The 12624-nt window shown below is 42.8% G+C and overlaps 1 protein-coding gene across 1 annotated transcript in view; it reads right to left on the reverse strand.

Annotated features, from left to right (window-relative positions):
• CYP4V2 (cytochrome P450 family 4 subfamily V member 2) overlaps nucleotides 1–12624 on the reverse strand; it is a 33389-nt gene that overhangs the window by 8987 nt on the left and 11778 nt on the right. Inside the window, exons 3-6 of the mRNA XM_074992890.1 lie at nucleotides 12326–12411; nucleotides 6348–6538; nucleotides 5544–5613; nucleotides 702–828 (exon numbers count right to left, since the gene is read on the reverse strand). Coding sequence (XP_074848991.1) covers nucleotides 702–828; nucleotides 5544–5613; nucleotides 6348–6538; nucleotides 12326–12411 — 474 coding nt within the window. The remainder of the gene's footprint in view (nucleotides 1–701; nucleotides 829–5543; nucleotides 5614–6347; nucleotides 6539–12325; nucleotides 12412–12624) is intronic.

Consider the following 12624-nt stretch of genomic DNA (forward strand, 5'->3'; position numbering starts at 1 on the left):
CTGCTCATGTGCTAGAGACAGGATTTGAATAGTAACACCACATTAAGCACACTATTGCAGCTAGAGAAAATGAATTAAAATCAGATGTTTCTTCTACGGATTTAAAATTAAAAGAGAAAATAGTGAACTTTTATAAAAAGTAGGCCATGTCCATGTATTTTTCCTTTCAGAAGTGTACTCACTGGGGTTTTTATTTTTAAGTTTTCCGTGCAGTCTAAATTTCTATCATTTTCTCAAAATTCAGAACTGAAAAAATTAAGTACTGGATAAAACACCAGAACAAAGCAGAATGCCAATTTAAAATATTTCAGCTGTTACAAGCGTTACGGGTGAAGTGCTCAGATTATGTTAAAATGGTCAGAACATTGTATGTTAAAGAAATGAGGATTTTTTTTAAATCAGCAATTATTTTTTTTAAATCAGCAACTAAATTATACTATTACCATATGAGGGTTACTCATTAGCTAAAACCAAAACTTAAGCAACAAGTTCTAAGTCACAGTATCTCTCCTCTTCAGGGCATTTCGTTAGGTATTGAATATTATAAACATTCTGTTTTCCTATTATATATGTATCTCAGAAAAAATATATTCTTAATGGCTGAACCCACTGTTACACACTCGGGATCTGAAATCTCTACGTTTACTATAGTATTTCTCTACATTGATAGGAAAGCAATAGAAAAAGGGACAGGAGGTTACATTATCTGTAAAACTGTGAAGGATCTTGAGGCTTCTAGCATGTTCCCTTCCTTCTTGGAACATAGGGTACATGAAGTTAGACCAAAGCCAAGGTGACTTCTGTCTATGATGAACAAGGTCACTCATCCTAGATAAACAAAAACAGCATTGTTTTATTTCTAAAAGCAGCATGGCTTTATTTCTAAAAACATCCACATGTCCACAAGCATCTGAGAGGGCCTACATTTCCTGTTCCTTGACAGAATGATGCAAGTACCTCGGATGTCGTAGACACAAATCATTTTGTCTAGTCTTTAGGGATGCCATCAAACCACTTCAGTACCAGCAATAATTCTTTTCACATTTTCGTTCATAGAAATTTTCTGTCCAGCGAAACCTGAAGTCCCATATTAAAGCAGTAGTAATCCAAGAAGTTTGAAAAAAGAAAACCTAGGGCCAACTTTTTATCTTGGTCACACTAATGTCAATGGGGAGAACTCTGTTGAAGTCCACAACATTAACCTGCATTTACCACAGGGCCAGTTCCAAAACAAGTCAGTGTAAAAGCAATGCAATGCTTGTTCAAATATAATCTGATACAGACTCACGTGGTCTGATATTTATTGTCACTAAGGCCCTTTTACACTGCTGCTGTGGCAGTAAAAAGGGGCCTTAGAATAAATTAAAGTTAGGCCCATTTTCAGGCCCCTTTTCATTGCTATGATGGGACTGTAAATTATTCTAATTTCACTGTTGTGCTGCAACTCCTGTGGTCTTTTACACTAATGCATGAGTGAAGAACAGTACCTGCTAATCTGACACAGTTTCATACTCACTTTGCACTATGTAAACGTTTAATGAAAGAGGCAAATCTACAGTGAGTTGGGCCCCATGTGCAATATGTATTCAGTGTCCTAAAGCTCAAAGGATCCGTGGCGACTAGTCCAGACAATGTTAGCTGTGGAAGGACCGATTTGCAGCTGCAACCTGCTCAGACGTTACAGCAGCTGCCTTCATGGAGCCATCACAGAGGTCTGGTCTGCACACATAGGCCGTTTCTACACAGGCCACTTTCTTTGAAAGTGGTATGGTAATACACGGCCCGAAATATGCTAATAAGGTGCAGATGCAAATTCCCTGTGCCTCATTAGCATACAGTCATGTCGTTTGGAGTCCAGAAGACCCTTCTTCTGGACTCCATAATGCAGTGTAGAAGTGCAGCCCCCAGGGAGCTTCTGGAAGGAAGTCCTTCTTCTGGAGGCCCCTTCTTCCCGAAAATTTTTGGGAAGAAGGGGCCTCCGGAAGAAGGACTTCCTTCCAAAAGACCTCCCGGGAGCTGCACTTCTAAACAGCGTTTTGGAGTCCAGAAGAATGGTCTTCCGGACTCCAAATGACATGACTGTATGCTAATGAGGCACAGGGAATTTGCATCCATGCCTCATTAGCATATTTCGGGACGTGTATTATCATGCCACTTTCGAAGAAAGTGGCCTGTGTAGAAATGGCCATAGGGTATGTCTACACTGGCATTCCTCTTTCGAAAGAGGTATGCAAATGAGGCAAATTGAAAATGCAAATGAGGTGTAAATTTACATGTTCATTGCCTAATTTGCATATTCTAACTTTGGAAGAGCATCATTCAAAAGAAGAAAGCCAGTGTAGAGACACTGCTCTTTCTAAAGTAAACCCATCTTCAAAAGAATCCTTCTTCCCTTTATTTAATGGGAAGAAGGATTCTTTCGAAGATAGGTTTACTTTTGAAACAGCAGCATCTACACTGGCTTTCTTCTTTCGAAAGAAGCTCTTTTGAAATTAGAATATGCAAATTAGGCGTTGGATATGTAAATTTACACCTCATTTGCATTTTCGATCTGCCTCATTTGCATACACCTTTCGAAAGGTATCCTTTCCGGGAAGGATTCTTTTGACGATGGGTTTGCTTTCAAAAGAACAGTATCTACACTGGCTTTCTTCTTTCAAAAGAAGCTCTTTCGAAATTAGAATATGCAAATGAGGTGCTAAATATGCAAATGTATACCTCGTTTGCATTTTTATTTACCTCATTTGCATGCCTCTTTCGAAAGAGGAATGCAAGTGTAGATACACCCATACAGTTTGCTTAGGTTCTACCATGGTCCTGCTACTCCCATATACTCTCCCCGTCCCTCCAGATGGGCAATGCAGGTTCCAAGTGACACAGAGGGCCTTGTGTGTGGGTGAATTGTTGCCCTTGTGCAGGCCTGGTTGTCTTACCAAATTTTTCTATGGTAAGTTCTGAGATGCTGTAACTGACATTGGTATTCTCAATCCTTCACGAACAAAACTTTGAGACAGATTTGAAACGTCTACAGGTCGCCAAATCAGGATGATGAGGTAGATGAGGCTTTTTTTAGACAACTGAGAGAAGTTTCCGGATCGCGGGCTCTTGTTATCATGGGGGACTTCCATTTTACCCTGACATCTGTTGGGAGACCAATATGGCGGTACACAAGCAGTCCAGGAAATTTCTGGAGAATGTTGGGGATCACTTCTTGGTACAAGTGCTGAAGGACCCGACCAGAGGTCATGCGCAGCTTGACCTGCTGCTTACAAACAGGGAGGAACTAATAGGGAAGGTAGAGGTGGGGGACAACCTCAGAAGTAGTGATCATGATATGGTAGACTTCAGGATCCTGACCAAAGGAAGGAAAGAGAGAAGCAAATTACACACCTTTGACTTCAGAAAAGCAGACTTTGACTCCTTCAGGAACCTGATGGGCAGAATCCCCTGGGATGCTGTCATGAAGGGAAAAGGAGTCCAGGAAAATGGGCAGTATTTTAAGAAAGCCCTATTGAAGGCACAGAAAGAAACTGTCCCGATGCGCAGCAAGAGAAGTAAATATGGTACGAGACCAGACTGGCTTAATGGGGAAATCCTTGGAAAACTTAGGCACAAAAAGGGAGCTTACGAAAAGTGGAAACTGGGACAGATATCTAGGGAGGCGTATAAACGTATAGCTAGAGAATGTAGGGCAGTTATCAGGAAGGCGAAAGTGCAACTGGAATTGTGACTCACAAGGAATGTGAAGGATGACAAGAAGTTTCTACAGGCATCTTACCAAGAAGAAGGTGATCAGAGAGGTCGTGGGCCCCCTACTGGATGAGGGAGGTAACCCAGTGACAGATGATGTAGGGAAAGCTTAATGCTTCCTTTGCCTCTGTCTTCAGGGACAATGACAGCTCCCGGACTCATGGGATAAGTGATGCATTGTGGGATGAAGGTGGACAACCTTTGGTAGGGAAAGAACAGGTTAGGAGCTATCTAAAAAAGCTAAATGTACATAAATCAATGGGCCCGGACCTAGTTCATCCTAGGGTTCTGAGGGAGTTGGCGTATGTTGTTGATGAGCCCTTGGCTGTTATCTTTGAAAAGTCGTGGAGTTCGGGAGAGATCCCGGATGACTGGAAAAAGGCAAATGTAGTGCCCTTCTTTAAAAAAGGGAAGAAGGATGATCCAGGGAACTATAGGCCGTCCAGTCTTACATCAGTCGCTGGAAAAATCATGGAGGGGCTCCTCAAGGAAGTCATTTGGAGGCACTTGGAGGAGGGGAGAGTGATCAGGAATAGTCAGCATGGATTCATGAAGGGCAAATCATGCCTGACCAATCTGATTAGCTTCTACGATGAGATAACTGGGTCTGTGGATAGGGGAAAATCAATGGATGTGATTTATCTTGACTTTAGCAAATCTTTTGATACGGTCTCACACAATATTCGTGTCAGCAAGTTAAAGGAATGTGGATTGCATAAATGGACGGTAAGATGGATAGAAAGCTGGCTAGAAGGTCGGGCCCAGAGGGTAGTGATCAACAGCTCAATGTCGGGACGGCGGTAGGTTTCTAGTGGAGTGCCCCAAGGTTCGGTTCTAGGTCCTGTTCTGTTCAACATATTTATCAATGACCTCGATGAGGGCTTGGATTGCACCCTCAGCAAGTTTGTGGATGACACTAAGCTAGGGGGAGAGGTAGATACGCTGGAGGGTAGGGACAGGGTCCAGACTGACTTAGACAAATTGGAAGACTGGGATGCAAGAAATCTGATGAGGTTCAATAAGGACAAGTGCAGAGTCCTTCACGTGGGCCGGAAGAATCCCAAGCATTGTTACAGGCTGGGGTCCGACTGGCTTGGTAGTAGTTTTGCAGAAAAGGACCTGGGAGTTGTGATGGACGAGAAGCTGGACATGAGTCAACAGTGTGCCGTTGTAGCCAAGAAAGCTAATGGCATATTAAGTTGCATCAAGAGGAGTGCTGCCAGTAGATCCAGAGAAGTGACTATTCCTCTTTATTTGGCTTTGGTGAGGCTGCATCTGGACTACTGTGTCCAGTTCTGGGCCCCCAATTATAGGAAGGACGTGGACACACTGGAGATGGTCCAGCGGAGGGAGACCAAAATAATTAGGGGGCTGGAGCATATGACTTATGAAGAAAGGTTGTGGGAATTGGGACTGTTTAGTCTGCAGAAGAGAAGACTGAGGTGGGACTTGATAACAGCCTTCAACTTACTGCAGGGAGGCTGCAAAGAAGCTGTTCACAGTGGTCACGGATGGCAGAACACGGAACAATGGTCTCAAGTTGCAGTTGAAAAGGTCCAGGTTGAACATTAGGAAAAAACTTTTTCACTAGGAGGGTGGTGAAGCATTGGAATGGTTTACCCAGGGAAGTAGTGGAGTCTCCATCCCTGGAGGTGTTTAAGTCTCGCCTCGACAAAGCCCTGGCAGGGCTGATCTGATGGGTTTGGTCCTGCTGAGAGCAGGGGGCTGGACTCGATGGCTTTTTCAGGTCTCTTCCAGCTCTATTGTTCTATGATTCTATGATCTACACTTACTTATAAACAGCACGGACATAGTCAGAATCCTGATTGCTCTGTGCACCAACATTCTTGCCCATCGCAGTTTCTAGTAAAAAAGAAAAAAGTAATAAGAATAGATTAGCTGAGTAAAAAAGCCGTAAGTACACTGATATCACACAGGTTGAACGTGTCTAGTCTGGCATCCTCGGAACCTGTCCACAGCCAGACCACAGAATTTGCCAAACCACAGGCGGTCAATATTGTCTAGCACATTACCAACACTTCCACTGCTTACTGGTTTCTTAGAAGGCATTTACGTGTAAATTACAGCACAGAACACTGACAGCCAGGACTGGTGGCTCTAAAAAGAAAACTATGGGACCTCTTGGCCATATCCATCTGGCTAACTAAATCATGCTGGACCACAGAATGCCAGATTAGAGCAATTCAACCTCTACTATCATTTGTTACATGCAGCCATGTATATTGTCATGTCCTGGCATTTCTCTTTCTTTTTTTAAGCATGAGTGTTCTCTTTCTGAGTCTATTCCCAATAAGCCTCTAACTCTCCCTCAGTTTAGATTCCATATCCCAGTTCTACCCCATGCACAAAAGGTTCTCATAATACAATATTTGATTGTTCAGCTCAATACAAATATAATTAAAAGAGAAAAGATGTGTTCAGGATAGATAATGCAGAAGTATTGGTACAAAATAGGCAGGTTTTTTTGGTCAATTATCTCAAAAAATGAAATGGAACATTGTGTAGGAACAGAGCTGTAGTCTCCTTATCATTTTAAGCACTTTTATAGCAACTGCTGAATCCCCACCAGGACTTACCACAGATTATATCCAGGGCACAGAGAGTGATGTCTAGAAAGCAATTAAATGGCTCTTTGTCAACATGCTTTTCAAGTTTACCAACCAAAATATTGGCCTGTTCATTCATAACTTCTAGAAAATCCACTAAGATTGAGAAGTGGAACGTGGGAGTTATCATTTTCCTTCTGGAACGCCACTTATCTCCAGTGCTACAAAATAAAGAGCTGGAAATTAAGTATAAACAACTCGCCCAAAGAATATAATAAAGCTTGTGGATGTACTCAGTGAGTCTATAATTCCTGGCACAAGAGTAGCAACAACTGGAACATTGATTCTTAGAGCTAATCTTTTCAAATGCTGCCAGTGGACAATGTAGTCTTTGTCAGTCCAGCTTCACTGCTGACAAAGATAGGCTCTAATGATGTGTAACATTTATCAGACATAAATTAACGTCAGTAGTTGCAACCAGCACCACTCACCACAACGGGCAAAGGGAAAGTTCATTTTGCTACAAAACTCAAATCATCCAGAGCTGCTGATAGCTTGGTATTAACTGGAGCTGCTGCAAGACAAATGCCGTGCACAAAGTTACCACAAAGGAAAAGACTGATACTGAGAAGGCACTTGGAGTAGAAGTGGGTAAGGGCAGAAGAGGGTAAATAAGAAGACCCTTATTAACTATTTAGCATCTGAGCCCCAGCTAATCCTGTCTTATGTGATAAACAGTGGCTGCCCTCATCTTCCCCCATGTAGTAAAGTGAGGACTAGGGATGGTTATAACTAGTTTATTGCATCAGCATCATCTACCAAATATTACTTAGAGCAGAAACTTAATCTCCATAGAGCTGGTAAGGTGGTGAGAGAGACACTTACTGGGACCCTTTCTCCTGCACGTAGCTGTTTCCATTGCACTGAGAGCAACTAGTCTTCCTCTTTCTACGAAGTGGGAATGCTTCAGGATGCTTGATCCCAACCTCCCAAGCCATCTGGCTCATTCTGCACTGGGCCAGGTCTCCTACTCTTCCCACTCTGCTGAGGTGTCTAGTTGCGGGGGGGGTGCTCCAGACAGAAGCCAAGAGGTTCAAAGTGTGGGAGGGACTGAATGTTTTCGGCTTGGGAGTTTGGGCGCAGGAGGGAGCTCTGGGCTGGAGTGCGGGAAAGCTTTTGGGGTGCTGGATCCAGGCAGAGCTGACCTTTGTGGCACCCACAAGAGGTGTCATGTCCCTGCTGCTCCTAGGCAGAGGCGTGGCTAGGTGGCTCTGAGTTGCAGCCAATGGGAGCTACAAAAGGGTTGCCAATGGATGGAGGCAGTTCCAGGCCAGTGGGAGCTGTGGAGCCAGCACTTGGGGCAGGGTGGAGTGAGAGCAGCACATGGTCATTCCTCCACCAATGAGCAGCAGAAATATGTCACTACATGAGGGGAGCCACATGAAGCCAGGTAGGGAGGCTGCCAGTCCTACATCAACCAAGCTTTCAATGAAAATGCCAGTTTATTGAGCACTATAGATGGCATGGGGCCAGATAACACTGCTTTTACTGTAACTCAGAGTATAAATGAAGACAGAGTTTAATAATAAAATGAATAATAATCCTGGTATGAATTAGATGACTGGCAAGATGCTCAGGATCTGCCTCACAGAGGTGAATTAGGTGCTGAATTCAGATCCCTTGTGCAGAACTGAGATCTAGACTGCTTCAAGGTACGAAAGGCTTTAAAGAGAGTACCAGGTAACAGTGGAGGCTAAGGACCTGCTCCGCAGCTGTGAAGGGTGGGCAAGGATTCTCCTGATACATTTCCCTATACTGTAGTGCTCAACATGAATACTAGGATCCTGGTTTTGCGCTACAGGGTCTGAAGATGAGCTATATCTAATGTGCCTGAATATCTAACCTGCTCGATAATCTTACAAAGGCACAGTACGGTCCAGCCAAACAGATACTGGAACAGAAGTCAGAAAGACATGTTCTTGCGCCACTGTTCTGCTAGAGGACCTTGGTAAAGTCATTTCACCTTTGTGTACCTCAGTTTCCCAATATGCAAAATGAGTAAAATATTTACCCTTGAAGTTAAAAGTGATATGTAAGAGTAAATGAAAGTAGCTATAAAACACACAATAAATATTTAAAGGCTTGAATGAAGCGGGTGGGGGGTAAATGGTAATGAATGCAAGTCAAAGGCCGTGTCTACACTAGCCCCAAACTTCTAAATGGCCACTTCGAAGTTTACCAATGAAGCACTGAAATGCATATTCAGCGCTTCATTAGCATGCGGGCAGCCGCGGCACTTCGAAATTGATGCGCCTCGCCGCTGCGCGGCTTGTCCCGACGGGGCTCCTTTTCGAAAGGACCCCGCCTACTTCGAAGTCCCCTTATTCCCATGAGCAGATGGCAATAAGGGGACTTCGAAGTAGGTGAGGTCCTTTTGAAAAGGAGCCCCATTGGGACAAGCCACGCGGCGGTGAGGCGCGTCAATTTCGAAGTGCCGTGGCCGCCCGCATGCTAATGAAGTGCTGAATATGCATTTCAGCGCTTCATTAGCAAACTTCGAAATGGCCATTTGCGTGGCCATTTCAAAGTTTGGGGCTAGTGTAGACATAGCCAAAGATAGGTAACTGATATGTGATGGCAAAGAAATAATATGAAATGGGTTACAGCCCTTGCTTGGTATCTAGCCTGTCCCAAGTTCGGGATGTAAGTCATCCCAGCCCAGGAATGGCTCTGTACCCTCAGGGCTTCCTACCTGAAGGTACTACCTACCTGCAGCCCTTCCTAGGCTGAATCCCTATTCAGTCCCAGCAACCAGCCAGGAACTCCTTCTTGGGCTCACTTTCCCATGACCAAAACAAAAAAAAAAAAACAAAAAAAAGCAAAAAATACCAGGACCCAAACTGAGCTGTCCATGGTCCTGCTGTTCTTTCAGCCAGCCAGTAATGCAGTCCTGAACCTTCCAGCTCTAGACAGGAACTAGGTGCTCTGGGCCTCCATTTTATATGGTCCTCCTGCCCCCTGACTCTCTGATTGGCTGAAAGGGAAGCAGACATTCCTAGGCTGCTGGGATGACTTCTCTTCTGCTTCTTTCTGTGAGGGGGTGTGGTAAGACCCTGAGGCCTCCAGCAGGGAGCCTCTGGACCTAATCCACACCATCACACAATACTTGCTTGAGTTAAACATTTAGAAATCAACAGTTAGCTTACAATGAGGAGCCTTGAAGGAACTAGCTGAGGAGATCTCTGAGTCACTAATGCTGCAGAACACAAACACTCGCCTGTTCAGGCAGTTTGGCTTGCTACGACTATCACAGTATAGGCAAGGAACTATGCAGCCTGGAAAAAACCCCATCAAGAAGGAGAGAAACATGAGCTTTTGCCCAGGAAAGGTGATGAGTAAAGAGCTGGGAGCTCAGAGTGGGTGCTCTTGCTGGACAACAGAACAGAAGTACAGTTGCCCTGAATTTTGACACCAAATATTGGGGTCATTATGGGGGAAATAGGAATAATTTAGTAGGCTGTGATATATAAGAGATAAGACTGGACTATCTATTGGAGATTCTGGCCTTCAGTGCATGAACTGAAGCAGCAGATATACAGAATCTGACTGTAAGAGTCTGTCTTAAGTGTTAACTAGTAACAGAGAGATAGCTATGCTAGTCTATATACTATCAAAACAAAAAAGCAGTCCAGTAGCATTTTGAAGACTAACACAATAATTTATTAGGTGATGAACTTTCGTGGGATGGACCCACTTCTTCAGATCATAGCTATACCAGAACAGACTCAATATTTTTGGTTTTCTGTGCCTTAAATATTGAGTCTGTTCTGGTATGGCTATGATCTGAAGAAGTGGGTCTGTCCCGCGAAAGCTCATCACCTAATAAATTATTGGGTTGCTCTTTAAAGTGCTACTGGACTGCTTTTTTGTCTTAAGTATTGTATGGGCAACAAAAATGATTAGGGGTTTAGAACGGATGCCATATGAAGAGAGATTAAAAAGACTGGGGATATGTCTATACTACAGTAATCTTTCAAAATAATTCCTTCTGAGCTCAGTGGTTTGAGTATTGGCTTGCTAAACACAGGGTTGTGAGTTCAATCCTTGAAAAGGCTATTTAGGGATTGGGGCAAATAGATGTCAGGGATGGTGCTTGATCCTGCCCAGTGGGTAGGGGACTGGACTAGATAACCTCTCAAGGTCCCTTCCAGTTCTAGGAGATGTGTGTGTATCTCTTCTGAAAGAGCTTCTTTTGAAAGAGTGCGTTCACACACAAAAAAGTGAATCAGAAGAGTAATCTGCTCTTTTGAAAGAGAGAGTCCACACAGCCCCTGTTCTTTTGAAAAAACAGGCCAGGGTTCAAAATATCACGCAACATAAGGACTGCCCTTTTGAATAAAATGGCCCGGGGAGCATCTACACGTTTTCTTTCAAAAGAAGCTTTGAAAAGAAGGTGTTCTTGCTGAAATGGGAGTGAAAGAGTGCTTTCAAAAGGAGTGCCACATTCTCTCGATTTAATTTTGAAAAAAACACTTTTTGTGTGTAGACGTGCCACTGGATATTTCAAAAGAGCCCCTTCTTTCAAAAAATATTTTGGAAGAACTTGCTGGAGCAGACACAGCCTGGGACTTTTCAGCTTAGAAAAGAGAAGACTAAGGGGCAGGATAGATATGATAGGGGTCTGTAAAATCATCACATGTATGAAGAACGAGAATAAGAAAAAGTTATTTACTTGTTCCCGTAATTTAAGAACTAGGGGTCACCAAATGCAATTAATAATTTGCAGTTTAAAACAAAGAAAAGGAAATATTTTTTCAGGCTGCACACAGTCAACCTGTGGAACTCCTTACCAAAAGATGTTGTGAAGACCAGGACTTTAACAGGGACCAGAAAAGAACTAGATAAGTTCATTGAGGATAGGTCCATCATACATATTAGCCAGGATGGGTAGGAATGCTGTCCCTAGCCTCTTTTCCTCAGAGGATGGAAAGGGATGACAGGGGAAGAATCACTTGGTGATTACCTGTTCTGTTCACTCCCCCAAGCATCTGGCATTGTCCACTGTCAGAAGATAGGACACTGGGCTAGATGGACCTTTGGTCTGACCCAGTATGGACATTCTTATGTTCTTACCTGATACGTACAGCCCTCCAAATCCACAGATATTTGTTTTGTATCCACATTTGTGGACACCAATGCAAATATCTGTGGCTCATTTTTAGAGATGCAGATGGAGATACATATTTTATATCCATGCAAGGCTCTACTTGTGTGATCAAAACAAATGGATCTTCTTTATCTACAACTGAAATCTGTACCCATATATGCACTCAACACTACTGTCTAGAAACCTGTGTACTTTCAAATACCTTGGGAGTTTTTCTTGATGAATACTGTAGATAAATTATAGTAAATACCACATTTACTTGGACTTCACTAACTCAAATATATACTAATTAGCAGTAAACAAAGGAAGAAGTTCACTCTGGTGTGGCTCAAGAGAATAGCCCTGAGTTCAGCTTTCAGAGGCACATGGCTCACTTTGAAATTCATGAAGCTGAGTCTGAGCATAACTGAAGTCTAGATCAATAAGCATAATTTGTGTGGGGATAATATTTGGTTTTTCTGGATTATAATTGAAGCATATTCTTTTGCTGAAGAATTAAAAAATTGTTTCTATTAATATGAAAATTCCAGCTCAGTGCATCTGAGTGAGGTCTTGCTTTAAAGTCCCACTGGCATACCTCACATCACATGACCCTTTCAAGAACTGTCTAGGCTCCTGATGGTGGTAGAAGGACACCATTTTATGGCACTACAGCCACATGTGGACCTAAGGCAGTTCTTCAGGCATTTGTACTTTAGTTTCTAATATTCAGAATATAAACAGGTATTTATTTGCAAATAAAATATCAAACATTCTCGTCTTCAGACAGTAAATATATATTGTCACTTTGAATTAAACTTTGCATAACTTTTAATATACATGACTCTATATATTACTGTACCTTGTTAGAAGTCCTGTACCAAGCCATGGATGTAGAAATATGTATGGAAAAGATTTTTCTATGTGCTTTAAACTGTTCAAAATAACCTATAGGTCGGAGAAAAGACACAGAAGGAAAATATCTCTTTAAAAGAGGAAGTTAGTAACTCTGTATACTCATTCCACTTTGTAGAAGGAAGACACTTAGAAAATATTTTCAAAGCCATGACTGTTCTCCAATAAGCTTGACTCATTTACAATCACAGATTGCTTCACATGGTTCAGCCAACCTTACAAACCTTAGAGGTTCAGGAGAGGGCA

This window comes from Carettochelys insculpta, chromosome 4 (assembly GCF_033958435.1).
Source record: "Carettochelys insculpta isolate YL-2023 chromosome 4, ASM3395843v1, whole genome shotgun sequence".
Lineage (NCBI taxonomy): Eukaryota > Metazoa > Chordata > Testudines > Carettochelyidae > Carettochelys > Carettochelys insculpta.